General features: G+C 39.1%; 2 protein-coding genes and 8 non-coding genes across 12 annotated transcripts; 1 reads left to right on the top strand and 9 right to left on the bottom strand.

The window, feature by feature from the left end:
* Positions 1–95: 95 nt before the first annotated feature.
* LOC133719156 (5S ribosomal RNA) lies at positions 96–214 on the bottom strand. Its single transcript, XR_009850883.1, has one exon. It is a non-coding gene; the product is annotated as a 5S ribosomal RNA (ribosomal RNA).
* A 415-nt stretch (positions 215–629) lies between these two features.
* On the bottom strand, positions 630–748 carry LOC133719144 (5S ribosomal RNA). Its single transcript, XR_009850872.1, has one exon. It is a non-coding gene; the product is annotated as a 5S ribosomal RNA (ribosomal RNA).
* A 415-nt stretch (positions 749–1,163) lies between these two features.
* On the bottom strand, positions 1,164–1,282 carry LOC133719100 (5S ribosomal RNA). Its single transcript, XR_009850828.1, has one exon. It is a non-coding gene; the product is annotated as a 5S ribosomal RNA (ribosomal RNA).
* Positions 1,283–1,698: 416 nt separating this feature from the next.
* On the bottom strand, positions 1,699–1,817 carry LOC133718986 (5S ribosomal RNA). The gene has a single exon (XR_009850722.1). It is a non-coding gene; the product is annotated as a 5S ribosomal RNA (ribosomal RNA).
* Positions 1,818–2,232: 415 nt separating this feature from the next.
* On the bottom strand, positions 2,233–2,351 carry LOC133719578 (5S ribosomal RNA). Its single transcript, XR_009851298.1, has one exon. It is a non-coding gene; the product is annotated as a 5S ribosomal RNA (ribosomal RNA).
* A 416-nt stretch (positions 2,352–2,767) lies between these two features.
* On the bottom strand, positions 2,768–2,886 carry LOC133719462 (5S ribosomal RNA). The gene has a single exon (XR_009851178.1). It is a non-coding gene; the product is annotated as a 5S ribosomal RNA (ribosomal RNA).
* A 415-nt stretch (positions 2,887–3,301) lies between these two features.
* On the bottom strand, positions 3,302–3,420 carry LOC133719344 (5S ribosomal RNA). Its single transcript, XR_009851066.1, has one exon. It is a non-coding gene; the product is annotated as a 5S ribosomal RNA (ribosomal RNA).
* Positions 3,421–3,836: 416 nt separating this feature from the next.
* On the bottom strand, positions 3,837–3,955 carry LOC133719231 (5S ribosomal RNA). The gene has a single exon (XR_009850955.1). It is a non-coding gene; the product is annotated as a 5S ribosomal RNA (ribosomal RNA).
* Positions 3,956–9,418: 5,463 nt separating this feature from the next.
* On the top strand, positions 9,419–13,580 carry LOC133717626 (uncharacterized). Of its 3 annotated transcripts, none has more exons than XM_062144337.1 (8): positions 9,419–9,530; positions 10,570–10,611; positions 10,703–11,556; positions 11,635–12,123; positions 12,230–12,550; positions 12,633–12,860; positions 13,109–13,177; positions 13,303–13,580. In XM_062144337.1, exons 2-8 carry the CDS (start codon positions 10,578–10,580, stop codon positions 13,441–13,443), a joined length of 2,136 nt encoding a protein of 711 aa, XP_062000321.1. In that variant the 5' UTR covers positions 9,419–9,530; positions 10,570–10,577; the 3' UTR covers positions 13,444–13,580. The 3 variants fall into 3 exon arrangements, with proteins under 3 accessions (XP_062000321.1, XP_062000319.1, XP_062000320.1); XM_062144335.1 differs by having other exon boundaries at positions 9,422–9,530; positions 12,630–12,860; XM_062144336.1 differs by having other exon boundaries at positions 9,450–9,526; positions 12,630–12,860.
* A 4,045-nt stretch (positions 13,581–17,625) lies between these two features.
* LOC133715878 (transcription factor DIVARICATA-like) lies at positions 17,626–19,324 on the bottom strand. The gene is made up of 2 exons (XM_062142568.1): positions 18,813–19,324; positions 17,626–18,139 (listed from the first exon to the last, which is right to left on the bottom strand). The coding sequence occupies exons 1-2, from the start codon at positions 19,211–19,213 to the stop codon at positions 17,848–17,850; spliced, it is 693 nt and encodes a 230-aa protein (XP_061998552.1). The 5' UTR covers positions 19,214–19,324; the 3' UTR covers positions 17,626–17,847.
* Between the last annotated feature and the right edge of the window lie 946 nt (positions 19,325–20,270).

Raw genomic sequence — 20,270 nt, 5'->3', positions numbered from 1 at the left:
AAGAGTTGGATTGAATTAGTACATGGACAAAGTAGCCGAAATCAAAAAAGCAACTTAATGAACCGAAACAAAAAAAAAAAAAAAACATAAAAAGAGGGGTGCAACACGAGGACTTCCCAGGAGGTCACCCATCCTAGTACTGCTCTCGCCCAAGCAAGCTTAACTTCGGAGTTCTGATGGGATCCGGTGCATTATTGCTGGTATGATCGCACCCGTTAGTGCATGCGGAATCAATCTATATAAACTCCCTTCGCTCAGCTCCCTAAAGTGCTTCCATACATTACCCCAAGCTTATGAAAGTTTTTAGTTGGCGTCTCAACCGCACCACCTCTCCGCCGGGATACACTTTTATTGCTGTTAGACAATGAAAATAAATATAAAAATTTAAAACAAAATAAATGAATAAAAAATCTAGCAAAAACAACTCCTCGATCAAACAAAGCCCAAGAGCCCCAAGGCCCAAGGCCAATCTTTTGCGTCTTAACATATCTAATCTCCGCGGCCGGTGAGCTTTCCTTCAATCTCACAAGCCTTCGAAGAGTTGGATTGAATTAGTACATGGACAAAGTAGCCGAAATCAAAAAAGCAACTTAATGAACCGAAACAAAAAAAAAAAAAACATAAAAAGAGGGGTGCAACACGAGGACTTCCCAGGAGGTCACCCATCCTAGTACTGCTCTCGCCCAAGCAAGCTTAACTTCGGAGTTCTGATGGGATCCGGTGCATTATTGCTGGTATGATCGCACCCGTTAGTGTATGCGGAATCAATCTATATAAACTCCCTTCGCTCAGCTCCCTAAAGTGCTTCCATACATTACCCCAAGCTTATGAAAGTTTTTAGTTGGCGTCTCAACCGCACCACCTCTCCGCCGGGATACACTTTTATTGCTGTTAGACAATGAAAATAAATATAAAAATTTAAAACAAAATAAATGAATAAAAAATCTAGCAAAAACAACTCCTCGATCAAACAAAGCCCAAGAGCCCCAAGGCCCAAGGCCAATCTTTTGCGTCTTAACATATCTAATCTCCGCGGCCGGTGAGCTTTCCTTCAATCTCACAAGCCTTCGAAGAGTTGGATTGAATTAGTACATGGACAAAGTAGCCGAAATCAAAAAAGCAACTTAATGAACCGAAACAAAAAAAAAAAAAACATAAAAAGAGGGGTGCAACACGAGGACTTCCCAGGAGGTCACCCATCCTAGTACTGCTCTCGCCCAAGCAAGCTTAACTTCGGAGTTCTGATGGGATCCGGTGCATTATTGCTGGTATGATCGCACCCGTTAGTGTATGCGGAATCAATCTATATAAACTCCCTTCGCTCAGCTCCCTAAAGTGCTTCCATACATTACCCCAAGCTTATGAAAGTTTTTAGTTGGCGTCTCAACCGCACCACCTCTCCGCCGGGATACACTTTTATTGCTGTTAGAAAATGAAAATAAATATAAAAATTTAAAACAAAATAAATGAATAAAAAATCTAGCAAAAACAACTCCTCGATCAAACAAAGCCCAAGAGCCCCAAGGCCCAAGGCCAATCTTTTGCGTCTTAACATATCTAATCTCCGCGGCCGGTGAGCTTTCCTTCAATCTCACAAGCCTTCGAAGAGTTGGATTGAATTAGTACATGGACAAAGTAGCCGAAATCAAAAAAGCAACTTAATGAACCGAAACAAAAAAAAAAAAAAACATAAAAAGAGGGGTGCAACACGAGGACTTCCCAGGAGGTCACCCATCCTAGTACTGCTCTCGCCCAAGCAAGCTTAACTTCGGAGTTCTGATGGGATCCGGTGCATTATTGCTGGTATGATCGCACCCGTTAGTGCATGCGGAATCAATCTATATAAACTCCCTTCGCTCAGCTCCCTAAAGTGCTTCCATACATTACCCCAAGCTTATGAAAGTTTTTAGTTGGCGTCTCAACCGCACCACCTCTCCGCCGGGATACACTTTTATTGCTGTTAGACAATGAAAATAAATATAAAAATTTAAAACAAAATAAATGAATAAAAAATCTAGCAAAAACAACTCCTCGATCAAACAAAGCCCAAGAGCCCCAAGGCCCAAGGCCAATCTTTTGCGTCTTAACATATCTAATCTCCGCGGCCGGTGAGCTTTCCTTCAATCTCACAAGCCTTCGAAGAGTTGGATTGAATTAGTACATGGACAAAGTAGCCGAAATCAAAAAAGCAACTTAATGAACCGAAACAAAAAAAAAAAAAACATAAAAAGAGGGGTGCAACACGAGGACTTCCCAGGAGGTCACCCATCCTAGTACTGCTCTCGCCCAAGCAAGCTTAACTTCGGAGTTCTGATGGGATCCGGTGCATTATTGCTGGTATGATCGCACCCGTTAGTGTATGCGGAATCAATCTATATAAACTCCCTTCGCTCAGCTCCCTAAAGTGCTTCCATACATTACCCCAAGCTTATGAAAGTTTTTAGTTGGCGTCTCAACCGCACCACCTCTCCGCCGGGATACACTTTTATTGCTGTTAGAAAATGAAAATAAATATAAAAATTTAAAACAAAATAAATGAATAAAAAATCTAGCAAAAACAACTCCTCGATCAAACAAAGCCCAAGAGCCCCAAGGCCCAAGGCCAATCTTTTGCGTCTTAACATATCTAATCTCCGCGGCCGGTGAGCTTTCCTTCAATCTCACAAGCCTTCGAAGAGTTGGATTGAATTAGTACATGGACAAAGTAGCCGAAATCAAAAAAGCAACTTAATGAACCGAAACAAAAAAAAAAAAAAACATAAAAAGAGGGGTGCAACACGAGGACTTCCCAGGAGGTCACCCATCCTAGTACTGCTCTCGCCCAAGCAAGCTTAACTTCGGAGTTCTGATGGGATCCGGTGCATTATTGCTGGTATGATCGCACCCGTTAGTGCATGCGGAATCAATCTATATAAACTCCCTTCGCTCAGCTCCCTAAAGTGCTTCCATACATTACCCCAAGCTTATGAAAGTTTTTAGTTGGCGTCTCAACCGCACCACCTCTCCGCCGGGATACACTTTTATTGCTGTTAGAAAATGAAAATAAATATAAAAATTTAAAACAAAATAAATGAATAAAAAATCTAGCAAAAACAACTCCTCGATCAAACAAAGCCCAAGAGCCCCAAGGCCCAAGGCCAATCTTTTGCGTCTTAACATATCTAATCTCCGCGGCCGGTGAGCTTTCCTTCAATCTCACAAGCCTTCGAAGAGTTGGATTGAATTAGTACATGGACAAAGTAGCCGAAATCAAAAAAGCAACTTAATGAACCGAAACAAAAAAAAAAAAAACATAAAAAGAGGGGTGCAACACGAGGACTTCCCAGGAGGTCACCCATCCTAGTACTGCTCTCGCCCAAGCAAGCTTAACTTCGGAGTTCTGATGGGATCCGGTGCATTATTGCTGGTATGATCGCACCCGTTAGTGTATGCGGAATCAATCTATATAAACTCCCTTCGCTCAGCTCCCTAAAGTGCTTCCATACATTACCCCAAGCTTATGAAAGTTTTTAGTTGGCGTCTCAACCGCACCACCTCTCCGCCGGGATACACTTTTATTGCTGTTAGACAATGAAAATAAATATAAAAATTTAAAACAAAATAAATGAATAAAAAATCTAGCAAAAACAACTCCTCGATCAAACAAAGCCCAAGAGCCCCAAGGCCCAAGGCCAATCTTTTGCGTCTTAACATATCTAATCTCCGCGGCCGGTGAGCTTTCCTTCAATCTCACAAGCCTTCGAAGAGTTGGATTGAATTAGTACATGGACAAAGTAGCCGAAATCAAAAAAGCAACTTAATGAACCGAAACAAAAAAAAAAAAAAACATAAAAAGAGGGGTGCAACACGAGGACTTCCCAGGAGGTCACCCATCCTAGTACTGCTCTCGCCCAAGCAAGCTTAACTTCGGAGTTCTGATGGGATCCGGTGCATTATTGCTGGTATGATCGCACCCGTTAGTGTATGCGGAATCAATCTATATAAACTCCCTTCGCTCAGCTCCCTAAAGTGCTTCCATACATTACCCCAAGCTTATGAAAGTTTTTAGTTGGCGTCTCAACCGCACCACCTCTCCGCCGGGATACACTTTTATTGCTGTTAGAAAATGAAAATAAATATAAAAATTTAAAACAAAATAAATGAATAAAAAATCTAGCAAAAACAACTCCTCGATCAAACAAAGCCCAAGAGCCCCAAGGCCAATCTTTTGACCTTACAGAAAATGTCCAATGCTTTAGTTATTTGCATTTTTGTCCTTGTTATTTCATTTTCTTTTTAAGGATATCTGGCAACTCCTTTTTTGTAATGTGGGACTTTAAATTTAGAAAAAAATTAGTAAGTTTGTAATGCTGAATGTGCTTCTGCAGTTCTGCTTCAGTATTCATGGAATGATACCGGTGATGTTAGTTAAGTTTGTTAAGTACTTAATATGTCCAACCAAGGACATGGGTGAAGCTGTGAAGACGTGAAGTTAGATCTATATTAAACTAATTAAATGGCCAAGCTATATTGGTGAAGTTTGTTGTCTTCCTATTCCTCGAGCCCCCTTTTCATACTCATAGTTCAATGCAGAATTATATGCATGCATGTGTTCTTCCGGTGCCCTTGCTTTATATGCTTCAAAGAATTCAAAGCTCCTTGTATGACATTACTCTAGGGCCCGAAGCACAGGTTAATTAAGTGTACCTCCACAGAACCGCTGCCAACCCTGAAGTTACCCTAGCCAGTGTCAGTTTAACTAACCAGTGTCAATTCCTGGAATAGAGAACTATTTGGAATCTTCTTCAAATTAGAGGTTACGTTTAACAAATTGAAAATTCTAAGCATGATCTTTGTCGGTTTTGTTCTGTTAATACATAGGATCCTGATATTGTCAGTTTTGTTTCTGTTCATACATATAATCGTGATTATCTTGATGAGTGGGATAAGCAAGAATGGTTTGACGGAGCTGTCATCTGAAAAGTTCTGATGATCACATACCCCATATCTACAATATCATTAGGTTTGCCATTCTTAAAAAAGACTGCTCGTTCATGACAATTAGTGGTACATGGAATTCCACCGATGGTGGTGATCCATCAGTTGATGATAGCTAGCTCTTTAATTCAACCTGCAATAAGGTTTCTGCTGCTTGCTATCTATTATTCAGTGGCAAAGACAATACTGCTTTTGGTATTATATTGAATGATCTTATCTTTGTAGATATGGAAAGGATGTTGCGAAACTTGATCTGCAGAACTGCAAGAATTGGAATCGTTTTCTTGAGGTATAGCTTTTCCCCTATAATTATTTTGATGGCCAAAAACTTGATCTGGAACATGAAGAAAACGAAGAAACAGTACAGTTAAAAGAAGACCTAAATTGTTTGAATTTGAAGTGAGTCAATTGAGGTCTGCATTAGATGCGGCTGAGATGAGGTACCAAGAAGAATATATTCAGACCACACTGCAGATTAGAAGTGCATATCATGAAGTTGAATCTACAAAATCTGAATCGTGTCAGAGGGAAGCTGAATGGACATCAAAACTGAAGGAAGCAAGGGCTCATGTTGAAGACTTTTTTTTTTTTTTTTTTTAATCAAACCTCGCAAATGCGAGGTAAAAGATTTATTAAAAATAAAGAGAAATACAAGTAAATATCCTACATTTCCCAGATGTAAAGTACTACGAATGAGGAATGACAGACAACATCCTGCCTTCCAAAACAAAAAAAACTCATCTAAAACGAAAACTAGGGAGACCCAACTTATCTCTTAAACAAAATTGATTAACGAAGCTTGGAGATGAATCAAACCCAATAAAGAAAATGAATTACAGAGTATATCGGAGGAAAATGACAGATTGAGATTGCATATTGAGAAAAATCTATCAAAGTGAAGGGGAATCTGAACTTGCAATGGAGCTGAAGAAGTCGGAAACTGCACTGATAGAGTTGAACGCCAGTTCGATGGTTAAGGAGACAGAATTTCAGAACATCACTGAGGAAAATGAAATCCTGAAGATTGAACTTTAAAACAAGGAAATGGAGAGGAACAGAGTCAATGACGACGCTGTTGGTTCGGCTGAAACAGCAAGTGAGGCAGAGCAAGAGGCTTTAATAAAAGTTGGCCATTTAACTGACAAGGTTTTGATTGCCTGTGGTTCAAGTATAGTTGTTCTGAAGCACTTTACTTAATCTGATGAGGTTTTGTAATATGATTCATGATGAGTGTAGGCTTTTGCTAAGAGAACTGGAAGTAGTAAAATTGCTAAGGAGAAGAACAAGGAACTGTCGTCTCAGGATACAGCGATGATGATACAAGGGAATTTCAGAGCTTATCTGATCCGTAGATCACAGGCTCTCCTGGCTCTTAGAGACCTGGCAGTTGCCAAGTCCAACCTGAAGGAGCTCAGAGCATAAGTTATTAAACATTCTTACCGCCGCTGTGTTGCCCATGATACAGCAGAGCGTCAAAGCTGAAAGGATCATTGTTCTGCTCGTCACTGTTGAAGCCATTGAGAGGTGCCGATGTAATGGTGCGATCTGCAAAGAGGTCAATGCTGGATGAGCTGGAAGCAATGCTTGAGGAGTTGAGGTGGTTGACCCCCATCCAGCCGGAAAATCATTGTCCATGAGAAGGAGGACCTTTGATATGCCAGATGGTGTCATTCAAAGGGAGATCGCTGAAGGTGTGGCACAGGTTGTCCAAATGTGGCATAAATGCTTGATCGTAGAGAACAGTTCTACCTTTGAGGCATGTTTGTGAGAGCCCCATGATAATGTGACTGTTTACCTCTCTTTGCAGAGGTTTCCATGTTGTAGTTGTTACTAGAAAAATGTTGCATGTCTAGTCGTGGAATTTGAAGGACTTGCTTATTGTGAGAGTATAAGTTTGTTTAAAACTAGCATGATCTTCTCCTACTCTAGCAACTCCGGGTTTGGAATTGATTTCAACTCATCCTGTGCTTAGACTTGTATCTTTGAAGTGCTGCCTTATTTATATATTAGATAATTTGGTTTTCCAAATCTAAAAAAAATTCCTTGAGTTCACCTCATTCAGAAGACATGGGTGATGACTCGCCAAAAAAGAAAAATGTGACCATGTTGAAGAAAATTGGGGTGTTATGGAAGAAGAGCTAAAAGTAGGTGGAATTATGCTACAGGTTTCGTATATATCATTATTAGTTATTGTTACGCTGGGTTTTGTATGTCCTTTTATTCCAGTATAATATGTTCTCCTCCTTTTATTTATCGTCTCATAACTTTGAACATCAAACTTAGCTTGGTTGCCTTTTGTTTTGCCTGCTCAGCCATACGAATGATAAAATTCAGACATATAACATACTCGCAGCATCGCTCGGGCTTAGTACCTAGTTAAAGCTAAATCCCTTATATGCTGATCGATTGAGCTGCTTCTTGGCTGAAGACTCGGGTATGATGATTGTGCTTCATGATCAAAATAATATTTACTCGGTGTCGTACTTTCACAACCGATGAGGTGATCGAGAGTCAACTATGCTCCAAGCAGTAGAATTGAAAAGAAAAAAAAAGGGCTAAATACGAATTACTACCCTGTGTTATAGGTCTAAAATCAATTCAGTCCCTGAACATTCAATTTCATCAAAAACACCCCTGTATTATGATTTATCATCCAATAGGTCATTCCGTCTTGCTTCCGTCAAATGGAGCCGTTAAACAGCTGACTTGGCATGCCAAGTCAACTCTGGTGGGACCCACTTGAAAGGTAAAATACCAAATTAACCCTGGCTCTCTTTAAACCCAGCTTTCACCCAAAACCTCTGCTATGTGGTTTTCTTTCTTAACACAGTCCCAAATCAAAAAAAATTCGAGAAACCCAGAAACCTTACTCTCTTGCGTTGAAGTTCTTTTCGTGTCCACCCTCCAAAAGCTGGTATCACCAAATATGTGTACCAAACTTTTCCAGAGATTGACATGATTTCAAGAACACTGAAACCAACCCTCCAAGAACACCCACACCAAAAAAAAAGAATTAATTAACCCGTAACCACCAAAACTTCAAGAACACCCACACCAGCCCTCCCCTCATCTCTTCATCCATCTCTAGATTTTCTGTAGACCATCCCAACCAGTTGGAATATAGCCTCTCAGTCCCCAACCCAGATCAAATCCATGCCGTATATACTGCAATGAAGAACGGGATGAAGGTGGATGAAATTCATGAGCTGAGTTTCATTGAAAAAATTAGATACCATTGTGGAGATTACCTAATAAAGCTTGCTGCCTTGGTTCGCCAACTTGATGAGCTCCATAGCCGAACACAAAGCCTCATCACAGAAATTTCAAAAATTAAAAAACGTAACATTAACTAATCACCTGAATCTTGACCTCAGTAACAGCTCCCTTCTCTCTCTAATCAAAACTCTCAGGCAACCCACTAATGTCCATGAGCTCAACCGTACTCTCTGCACCACCGCCGCCGTCGTTTAAGCCGGGCCCACCTCTCACGCCGGTGTACATCCCCTCGAACTCCTCCTCGGACAGATCCGAGAACTCTTTGATGCCGTGGACTGCCGTCGGATCCAGAGCTTGGTGCTCGGCGACTCTGCATGTACTCCTTTCTAGTTGGATACTTCTTCCCATATTTCTCCATGAAAATCTTGAACTCTTTCTTGGTTCCAAGGAGGTAACTACCACTCGAGAATTTTTTAGAGTTGTCATGATCTGTGACTTGGTGGATGATTGGCTAAAAACCCATACCTGGGAGAGATCAGAGAGCAAAATCGCGGCCCACCGCTGGAGTAGGTGCTACAGATCTTCAGAATCCGAGAGGCAATCCAGTTCCAGCTGGGTCGGGCTCGGGCTGTCTCCGCAGCATTTCCGTTGGGATATGAGAATGATGGTGTCGATGCCTCGGATGCCGACGGCAGTATTACCCTTTGCGTTGGGACCCATGCCGGAGCATTGCATTTTCGAAGAGTTTCGAGCCAAGTTATGCAGCAACAGAGAGAAGATGCAGAGTTTCGAGCCAAAGCCGAGTTCTTCTGGGGCTGGGGGAGAGGCAGGGACAATTTTGGAATTTTGCCTGATAGGTGGGGCCCACATGATCTGACATGGCATGCCTCATCAGCGAGTTAACGGCTTCCATTGACGGAAGGACTGATTAGATGAGATTTGATAATGCAGGGGTGTTTTTGATGAAATTGAAAGTCGAGGGACTGAATCGATGTTGGACTCAAACCACAGGGTACTAAACAGTAATTAGCCCAAAAAAAAACATAAAAGGTAATAAGAAAAAGTATATATCAAGTCTTAACAATCTGTTCTAAAGTGGTTGAGTTATGGTAAACATATAAGGAACAAGAAAGAGTATATTAAAAAGAGAACCCCTTTATTAATTTGTTATAAAGTGGAGTCCTAATAGGAGATTCTAGGTCGGCCGCTTGTAGTATAAAATTAGGGCATCTATATTATATCCCATTATATCCCATGCCAAAAGGAAAAAAAATTAAACCCTCATCTTTTCTCCAAACCTAAACCCTAGCTCGACTGGAGTGTTCTTGTTACTGTGAGTAAGTTCTCTCTCTACTTATGTATGTTACAGATCGATCTGTTCTTATAGCATCATATTAGTATCTGATTATCAATTTATAGATTTGATATTTGCACGTTGCTTGTAGTCAATAGAAACAATGATTAAAGAATTAAACCAGATGGGCTCGAATAGTAAAGATTGCAAATTGTGTAGAAATTCTCTTCGCAAACACGTTGCTTTGGACTATATTGGTGATTCTGGTCATAAACCTTCTTCTTCTTCTTCTTCCTTTATTTATTTATTTTTTTTTCTTTTCAGGGTTTTTGATCAAAGGTTTAGGGTTTACTGGGTAATGGATATATAAAGTACTAGGTTATTTGCTTGGTTATTTTTTTCTTGTTTTGTTTTGAGAAACGTGAGTGAAATCTCGGTCGGTGGTTTAGATTTTTTTTTTTTTTTTTGGGTTTTTTTTGTCATGCCAACACTGTTCACGTTGGTTCCTTTTAGGTAATTTTTTTTTTTAAATTTTATTTTGTCAAGTGATGTGAGATTTTACATGTTGAGGGATGATATTCCTGTCTGACAAAAGAAAAGATGATTTTCCTGAGATCTTGATAGAGTTAGATTTGACTGATCGATGTTGATCTTCAGTAACCATGAGAGGCTTTTTTTTTTTTTTTTTTTTAATTGTTCAATCACACGGTGGCCCAGAGACTAATCCGTGCTTAGGGGATCTTGTCAAAACGCTTCCCACTGACCACCAAGAATATATTGGGATTAACTCCAATAAGCGTCGGCGGGATTCGAACCCGGATATGGGGGTTCCACACCTGGAGGCTCTTACCAACTCGACCACCTGTGGTGGTTACCATGAGAGGCTTATATATGCCTCCATATGTGTATAAAGAAATTGGACATTGATGCTACTGTATTTAAATCCTGGAGCTGTTACTAGCTAGCTAGGGAATCTTTCCTTGTATGTACATGTTGCCAAAACAGTTAAATAGTTGCTTTGATATTCTTCTTGTTTGTGGCCTTTGATCTCTTATTATATTTCCATTGTTTCTGTACTGTAGGTTTGGAAATGTATCAGTACAATTCCTCAGGAATGGACAGTGGTGAGTTTGACTTAGTTTTCTAGTTAAAACTAAAGCAGGGTTGCAGGGTTGCAAGATATTTAAATTTGTCAATGTTATGTTGTTTAAGCAGGAAAAATGGAACAGGCTGCATATGTAGACTATATAAAATCAAAGAAAATGCTTGCGAGCTGTGAGACCCACAAGAAAGAACTCATGAAGGCGCTTGAACAGAGTGAAGTTGAAAAGGAAGACCTGAAGAGGCAGATTGAGAAAAGCAAAACAGAAAAAGAAGAGCTTAAGAAAGATCTTGAGTGGAGCGAGGCTCTGAAGCATGATCTCAAGAAAGAGCTTGTGAAGAGTGAATCTCATAAGAAAGAACTCAAGAATAAAGTGTCTGAGTTGCAGGGTGAGGCTGAGAAATATTTTACGAAGAAAATAGAGTTTATGAGGATTAATCTTCAACAACATAGTAGAGATCTTGAGGAAAAACTCAATATGAAGGAATCTGAGACAGTTGAGCTTAAGAAACAGCTCAAGAAGATTGAGGCTCAAAAGGAAGATCTTAAGTATGAGCTTGAGCAGACGACAGTTGAGAAAGAATATCTTGAAGCTGAAAAGGAAAAACTTGCAACTGAAAATGAAGAGTTTGAAACTGAAATGATATATCTTGAGGAAGAGTTTGCGCAGAGTGAAGCTCAAAAGGAAAACCTTAAGAAACAACTTGAGAAGAGTGAAGCTCATAAAAAAGAGCTAAAGGAAGCTCTTGAGGAGAGCGAAGCGCAAAAGAATGATCTTGTGGAGAAGCTTAGTTTGAGTCAAGCTATAAACAAAGATCTTAAAAAAAAACTTGAGCATTGTGAAGCTAAAAAAAAGGAACTTGAAAATGAAAATGAACGGCTTCAGCAAGAGCTTGAGGAGAGCAAAGCTGAAAAGATCGAGATTCAAAAAGAACTTGAGCAACTTGATATGCAACTGCAACAAGTGGTATGTTTCTTTTTCTAATTAAAATCAATTTTCTCATTTCTTTTTCAGACTGATATACTGATACACTTACATATGTAGCAAAGTGAAGCTCAAAAGGAAGACCTTAAGAAAGAGCTCGAGCAATCTGAAGTTGAGAAGGAAAATCTAAAGAAAAAACTTGAGAAGAGTGATGCTCAAAATGAAAATTTTAAGAAAAGGATTGAGCAGATTGAAGCTGAAAAGAAACATATTGAGGAAAAGCTTGAGGAGTGTGAAACTGAAAGAGACGATATTGAAGCTGAAAAAGAAGATCTTGAGGAAAGGCTCGAGGAGTGTGAAGCGGAAAAGGAAGATCTTGAAGGAGAAAAGGAAGATCTTGAGGAAAAGCTTGAGCAAAGCCTCGCTAAAAAGGCTCATCTTAAGAAAGAGCTTGAGCAAACTGAAGCTCTAAATGAAGATCTTAAGAAAAAAATTGATCAGAATGAAGTTGTAAGAGCAGATCTTAAGAAAGAGCTTGAGCAGAGTGATGCTGAAAAGATAGAACTAAAGAAAGAACTTGACCAACGGGAGTTGAAACTAGAAAAAATGGTATGTCTTTTTTTATTTTTTAACTTTATATCAGTTTTCTTTCATCTTTTTGGATTAAAAATATGATTTACTACTATCCTAACCCGATACACTATGTTATAATTAGCAAATTAGTGAAGCTGAAAAGGAAGAATATTTTAAGAATGAGCTAGCACAAAATGAACTGGAAAAAGAAGATATTAAGCAGGAACTTGAGAATAGCGTAGCTATAAATAAAGATCTTCAGAAAACACTTGAGGATAGTGATGCTGAAAAGGAGGAACTTAAGGAAAAGCTCAAGAAGAGGGAAACTGAAAAGGAAGAGCTTAAGGAAGTTGTTGTGGAGATAGAAGCTAAAAAGGTGGATCTTAAGAGGGAGCTTGAGCGGACTGCAGCTGAAAAGAAAGAGCTTACCAAAGTACTAGAGGAGAAAAAACTGAAACGAATGGTATTCTTTCTCTTAACTAACTTCAACTAAAATTCTAATGTATTTTCTGAGTTGACTAAAACACTATGTATCTATGCAGCAGAGTGAAGTTGAAATGGAAGCATTTAAAAAGCAGATTGAAGTTGAAGCGGAAGATGTTAAGAGAGAACTTGAGATGAGCAAAGCTGAAATGATCACATTTAAAAAGCAGAGTGAAGTTGAAATGCTAGCTGTTGAGAAAGAACTTGAGGTGAGCAAAGCTGAAAAGATGGCATTTAAAAAATTACTTCAGCAGCGTGATCTAGAACTTCAACAACTGGTGGAACACACGGTATTCTTCTTTCTTTCAAATCTTAATTAAAATTTAGTTTTGTTTCTTAAGTTCTTATTGGACCATGAACTAGTATACAATATTATGTTTTTACACATGTATTCCCACATGTTTATTAAACTTATAGTTACAGTTGTTTAGCAGATACTCTTGTCATAGTGTTTTCATATGCTTTAGAAATTAAGGTGGTATATATGACAGGTAAAATAGAATACCTAAAGCTGATTAATTTTGTATCCTTCTTTCAGGATAAGAAAGTTACTTTAGAGCAAAACAAAGTTGATGACTTGCTGGCAGACTTGGCAAAGGAACGCAAGGTTTGCTTAATTTCCAGTATTTGTAATGATGATCATATTATAAATATATATGATACAGATATATGTGTGTAAATATTGGCATGAACCTATGGCTCATTTTTCTTTTGCTTTGTATGATCGAGTAGCAATGGCAGAGTGAAAAGGAAAGACTTCAATGGATCAATGCTGAATTGGAAAAGCAGCTTGAAGATGTCAACAAGAAAAACATCAGCATAGAGGAAGATGATGAGTTAGAAGTTGTTGATGATGCGTGGTTGAAAATTTAAAGTTTAATTAGTTTCATTCAATACTAATAACTCTAAAGGCCATCATGGTCCTAGCTTTGCTTAGTTCTGGGGCTTTCCTAAGCATCACCTACATGCATGTGATTAAGATACTTAACTTGATGAATGCAGTTTATTCATATGGGCATTTTTTTATGTTTTTCAATTTAGATTTTTAACGTAGACATTCTATATTTGAGCTTTTCAGTTTTTCGGAAGTGAAATTAATGGTCTTTCTGCAGTTACTTTGTAGCTTATATGGAATGACTGCCCACCGTCCTAAAATGGTATCTTGAAGATGCTCCATCTTCTATATGCTTTATTTTGTTGATTTTTTCTATCTCTGGTACGTTATGCAGTTTGTTTATTCTGTATTTCCTTCCTTTATAAATTGGTCCTGCCATTTTTTTGGTGCAATGAAATTTCATTTTGTCAGAGAAAAAAATGGTGCCTTGGTTTTGTGGTGAAAAATGTATCAAAAACAACAATGTATTTACTATTCCCAATGTTTGCAACTTTGCATCATTCCCTTCCCTGAAAAATATATGAAGCCACTTCCCAAGTACTTTAGTGATAGAACTGCTGAAAAGGAAAGACTGAATCCCAAAGAAAAGAATTGGTGATTCGATTTCATTGGTAGCGAAGTGAATTGCTATGGAAAGTCACCAATTCTGGTTTTCATTGGATTCAGTCTTTGGTAGTGAAGTGAGTTGCCATTAATTACGCATGCATTTGTTTATAATCGTTATCTTTTACTTTCCCAAATTGTTGGGTTAAGATGTTTCCCATAGACTCGATATCTTATGTGTGCACAATCAACAGAGGTCATCCCCGACATATGTCACAATGTCTTTAATAGCAGCTCTTATTTCGTCTCTCCCTTAGTCATCAAATTTGGTGCATTTGGATCCCCAGGGTTACCATGGAGCTCTAATGCACACCTGCAACCTGTCTAAAGCCATAACCAGGTTAAGTCAGTAAAGCAGAAAGAGAAACAAAGACAGAAGAATAAGCAGCAGATTTAGAAAGATCTGTACAGCCTAGTACTTTTATGTCAATTAAGGTTCAAAGTTCTGATTCAACTTAAGACGTGTGTCGTGCGCCTTAGAAGACTTGCATAAACCTTAAAATACAACACAAGCCTTGTGGGTGGGGGTGGGGGCCGCTCTGAGCTTGATTTGAGCCTAGAAAACTAGTTCTAGCTTTCAAGTGTAAGTCTAGGTTTTGGGGAGATCTCCAAGCATAGTTTCAGCAGAATTGAAGACTAAATAATCTTGCAAGTACTATTTGAACAACAGAGGCCAGCAACCGAATAGTAGAGCCAAAAAAAAAAAAAACTTTTGCATGCCTCCGAGCATGATTTCAGCCTAGTAGAAGATATAAACATTAAGTGCTATTTGAGCCATTGGGAGGCTCCCAAGAATTATTTGAGCCTACTGGTAGACTCATACAAATGGCGACTTACTGTCATTTGTGCTTTGGGGAGGCAGGAGGCATCGAAGAAGGATTTGAGACTTGTATAGCAACTAATTGTATTTTGAGGATTTGGAAGTCCTTTAAGAATTTAAGCATTATTTGATCCCACTACAAGACTTATGTGCCTTGAGAAAACCTCCAATTAGCATGATTAACTTGAGCCTACTGGAAGACTATATGAACCTTGAAGAGCAATTTCTGCCTTGGATTGCCTCCAAGAATGATTTAAGCCAAATAGATGACTCACACGAGTTTTAAGGGCCATTTTAGCCTCAGTGACACCTCCAATTACCGTCGTTTGAGCCTAATGACTGATGCAGCAACTAATTGACATTTCAGCAAGTGTGGGAGACCTCCAAGATTGATTTCAGCCCCACATAAGAGTTACAACTAGGTGCTATTTTCTTTTTTCCTGTTGATCAAAGACTAAAATCCTCCGCTAATTAAGGAGAGATCTGACAGAGTCATTTTGAATCGACTGTATAAGCCAATTTGCCCCTTTTCAATACAAGTTTTCATGTTCATACAGGATGAACTTGGCAATTCCATGAGCAACCACATTACACCTGGGGGTAAAAGATCACATGGACGGTACCAAGTTCATGCATAAGTGTCTTGATGTCCTCAGTAATCACAGAAAGACCCCTGTCGAAATTTGATTGCCTTGCCACTTCTGAGTTATCCAGTATGGAATTACTAGAGGAACAATACAAGCACCAAGATGTAAGCGAATGTGGGACTTTAGCACCAACAATCAAGGGTGAAAATGATCCAACCATTGGGACTGCGCAAGTTCCAATCACCCCTTTTCATTCCGGATCACAGCACCTATGCCTCTTCTGCCACTGTTGTTGTCAAGAGCAGTGTTAAAACAGTAATGCTCATTGGAGTGTTCTAAACTGTTCTCAAATTACCTAGATTAATCTAGAGCTTGTAGATTGATCTAGAATTATCAAATCATAGTAGAAAATATCTAGAAGAATTCATCATGCAAGTTGGAATATAATCAGGTTGTAGAAAAGTCTAGAATGTAATTGATAATTGTAAACTGAGTCGGTGGAAGTAAATAAAGTCCGTGGGCTAGTAAGGAAGTCGGCTGACCATCTCTATAAATATGTATCTGCATTTACTCTTCTAATTAAGAAATAAACTAGCCAATCAATTAACCAATCAATCAATAGTTGACAAGCCTCCTCTGTTTTAATTATCTCCCAAACTCTTGCTCCTAAAACTAAAGTCCTAAACATATTGTCCTAGCCGCACTACTACTAAAAGCTTCCGCACCAAATACCAACAGTGGTATCAAAGCCACAAATTCTAACAAGCAGCATGAGTGCCTGGAGGAGGAGAAACCAGCTGGACGATCTGTTACCGGCAGCACTGGTGACTATTTCTTCCTCCAACAAAAACTGAGCTTTTGACTCAAAGACTTCAGAGCTATTGTGCCCAGCTCTACCATGCGCGCCATGGGTTGTTTGTTTCATACCATTGCTGCTAACAGATGAATGCAAGAAGTTCCAGGACACCTCTATACAACTCGAGAAACACTGATACTCCTTCACAATCTTTTCCATCCGAACTTTTCTCCTTTCCAGGCACACTCAGAGTGCCTGAAAAATGGACTCTTCTTCAATACCACACCTGACACCACACCTGACGCAGATGGCCCGACTGCCTGAGTAATGTTATGTTCACTTGTGGAGAGAGCACAAGAAACTGAAGTATGGTTGCCACAAGAGTAGCTTAACATTGTTTGGGATAGCAAGACCCCAAACAATCTTCCAAAACTCAATTTATTCCAAAATAGGTGTCAGTTATAATAGATGTGGACTTTTTATTAATATTGACTTTATAATACAATTCGATCATTTGGATGAAAATTATCTTATCCCATCTTCGGGGTGACTGTTGGTTGCCATGCATATATCAAATAAACTAGTTCGATAAAGAGGTTGACTGATTCCATGCATTGGTAGACTAGCTTAGCCTGATCTTGAGATGGTCTACAACTGTAAGAAGCTAGTATACTTCTATAGGAAATTGGTCTACATTAACCGTAGAACTTTCCATCAGTCTCCATTGTACACTGCTTACCAGTTTCTTAGGTAATTTTGTAATAGTCGACCCTCTAATTCCTTGTCTCAATAGTTGCCTTTATTTTCTATCTTATTTGCAAAACTGTAGCATAATCAAAAGTGAACAACTTCCTCAGTGCAATTCCTTCTTCTTCTTCTATTTTTTCGTTGGCTGGAACTTGGAAACTCTATAAAAAGGAAGCTTCATCAACCAATAAATCTCAGTATCTAATTTGTGCTGTAATTGCTGTAGTACTTTTGCTGTTTATAATCCCCCTGCATTTTTTGTTCGGCTCAAATCAAGTAATCTGAAATACACGCTACCATACTGTATACTGAATGGGAGAAACAAATGTCAAGATTTGGTTGCATTATCTGGAATCAACTATAAATGAAGAATGTAGCATTGACACATGATTTTGGTCTAGAACTAAAAATACTATTACAAAGTTAATGCTAACTAGAAATAAATAGATGAATGAATTCTTAAACATGAACTACATACCTCAACAACACTAAATAACCATCTTAACCCTTGGTTTAGAGGAATCTCAAACATACAAAAATGAAAACATCAACTCACACAAGTCTACAACTGATACTCTTTAACAGTTAAAAAATCATTAACAAGGACTTGAAACAAAGAAATTTGTTGAATCAATTTAATAGATGATCCTATTCTCCATTAACAAAGACTTTGAAGACAAAAGCTACACCATTAAATCTAATTCACAATGCTCCTAATGGCCTACGTTCTGGAAGAGAATCCTAAAAAAAAAAACAATGTACCAATTTACAAATCCGACTGTTTAACACGCAGGCATTTTCTATATACAGAGCACGTATTATGCCATATTTACTTTGGAAAACCAAAATCTGGAAACCCAAATGAACCACCTTGATCACCAGGTGGAGGTGGAGGTGCAGGAATCCACTTGCGTTCAGCAGGCGCAGGCACCGAGTTTGTCTCTACTGAGGTTATGTCATGAATGCTTGATCTTTTCCTTTCCTTTTTCCCAGAGCTTTGGCGAAGGAAATATTTTTGAGCATGACTAGCCACTTGTGTGGGTGTTCTTGTCACAACTACATTTCTTGAAATGCTTCTCCAATCACCCTTACCAAATTGCTTTAGTCCTACCAGAAACAATCTGTTGAAAGAAAAAAAAAAAAATTAAGTCAGCAGTCAGCACTCAAACTAGAAAGTAACAATTTTCCCAAGATCGGCTACTGTTCACATTATTTTTTGAAAGGCTACTGTTCACAGAATATAAGCATGTAGTTGCATCACAATACCAAATATTCAAATGTCCAGTCAGAAACAACGATTTCACTAGTTCGCACTCAATGAGTATATTTATAGAATTGACACCAAGAATGACAACTCTGTTAATAAATTTTCACGAGATTATAAATTATGGATTTTATTACTCGATGAAAACTAGTTGTATATGTTGCGGTTATAAACACAACCATCAGTTTTAATTGACTGCAACTTCAGCAACAGATATTACATTCTAATTTTAGCAACACACATCCAAACATGTACAAACTGAATAATACCCCTGACAAATGAACCCAATTTGGTTTGCAACACGCAAAGACAGTTGAACAACAATTACATAAACGAGGTTAAGAATACCAAAACATTGATTCATTCATTTACAAACTCATTTCCATTTTCCAAACATAAAGCTAATTAACTAGAAAGCTCCACAAACCCAAGTTCCATGTCGGATTATAGAAGCAAAGTATTGTATCTGTTAAGATTGATCAAAAAATTTCAAAAATTAAAAAATTGAGAGAGAGAGAAAGAGAGATTACTTGTGTTCAATTTCAGTCCACGGCTTTCCCTTCTTCCTCTCGGCTGCCTCACCGCCGCCGCCGCCGCCGTTATTATTATTATTCTTGCAACCATCAAAAGAGATCTGACTCGACGTGTCCCACCCGACCACCGAGTCATCAGCGTAACTCGGCAACTCGACCCGGCCCGAGTCAATCTCCACAACATCATGCACCAGAGTCTCATAGTGCTCCAGAACCTCCTCGGCGCTCTTCCCCGGCACCATCTCGGCGATCCGCTCCCACCGATCCGGCAAGTCCTCGGAGAACCTCACCAGCGCCTGCTCGAACAGCTTGTCCTCCGGTCGAGTCCACCGCGCCGACGACGACGTCGACTGACTCACCCCCGCCGGCCAACACGGCGGCGCCGCCTCTTGGAACATTAGGGCTTTGTTTCTCGCTTTTTTGTTTAACTGATTTAAAGAGTTTGGTGGGAGATTTGGAGAGCCTGTGTTTTTATACAAGAATGAGAGAGAGAGAGAGAGAGAGAGTCCAAGTTGGGGAGGGGAACGAATGCGACCTATTTTTATATTGGGAAAGACTGAGAGAGAGTTCAAAATGAACACGTTTTTTCCTTTATTGGTGTTTTGTCTATTATGTTTCGTTGTCGTCGTTTCCAGCTGTACATGGGCAGTGCCAGGTGTAGAGAGCACCTATTTTCCGCTTCTTTTTTCATTTTTTTTCGCCGGGAATTGTCTCAGTGGCCGAATTTAGGCGGCTAAATGAAAGTACGGGACGGTTACACAGTAATTAATTTATTCTGGATTTCCGGAACACAACGCGGTTTTCGTCTAGTGTTATGATGTTAAAAGGATAAAGCATCAGCAATTATTTTCCAAGTGGACTAATCACACTAGCCAATGTCACAGGGTAGGTGATGGATAAGACCATATAATATTATACAAATAAATGAACATAAAAATAAAAATAAAAATAAGAAAATTATTCATGCAAGCAGTCGACTAACTCGGCTCATCCGACCGTTTAAATATAAAGGTGTGGTTTGCTAAAAAAAAAGGTGTCAATTTCACTCTCTGTGCATAAATTGCTGCATGTCTACATTTTAATTGATTGATCGGACAAATCACTCAAGACTTTTCCTACAATCGATTACTTACAAGATGTGGGTCCGAATCTGGTTGGGTTTCGATCTGTTCAGTATACCGTTTTGTTTCGAGTCTCTTGGGTGGTGACGTCGAGATGGTGGTGGTTGCGATCGTGAGATCTGCGTGTGTCTGCCTTGTAGAGGAGTTGGAGCCTGGGCTTGAGCTGGGCCAGCTTCTATTGGGCCTTGGACTAGGCTTCTCCTTTCAGGTCTTAGGGCTGCTTTTAAGTTTAGGTTTTTCTTTATCGATAAATCTCTACCTTGTTTGGCGAAGCTAGCGGGTGGTTTAATCCCAGTCTAGTCACTTAGGATGCTTTCTTATGTTCTAGTTTGTT

This window comes from Rosa rugosa, chromosome 6, assembly GCF_958449725.1.
Source record: "Rosa rugosa chromosome 6, drRosRugo1.1, whole genome shotgun sequence".
NCBI classification, from domain to species: domain Eukaryota; kingdom Viridiplantae; phylum Streptophyta; class Magnoliopsida; order Rosales; family Rosaceae; genus Rosa; species Rosa rugosa.
Note: the sequence above shows the minus strand (reverse complement) of the source record. Positions and strands in the feature narration are given on the sequence as shown.

What these genes read in the sequence shown, in the direction of transcription:
- LOC133717626 (XM_062144335.1), top strand. Translation starts at nt 10,578, where the DNA reads ATGTATCAGTACAATTCCTCAGGAATGGACAGTG. An exon ending in AACAACTGGTGGAACACACG is followed by an intron (nt 12,861 to 13,108) that starts GTATTCTTCTTT and finishes TCCTTCTTTCAG; the next exon opens with GATAAGAAAGTTACTTTAGA. An exon ending in ACTTGGCAAAGGAACGCAAG is followed by an intron (nt 13,178 to 13,302) that starts GTTTGCTTAATT and finishes ATGATCGAGTAG; the next exon opens with CAATGGCAGAGTGAAAAGGA.
- LOC133715878 (XM_062142568.1), bottom strand. Translation starts at nt 19,213, where the DNA reads ATGTTCCAAGAGGCGGCGCCGCCGTGTTGGCCGGCGGGGGTGAGTCAG. An exon ending in TGGACTGAAATTGAACACAA is followed by an intron (nt 18,140 to 18,812) that starts GTAATCTCTCTT and finishes TTCTTTCAACAG; the next exon opens with ATTGTTTCTGGTAGGACTAA.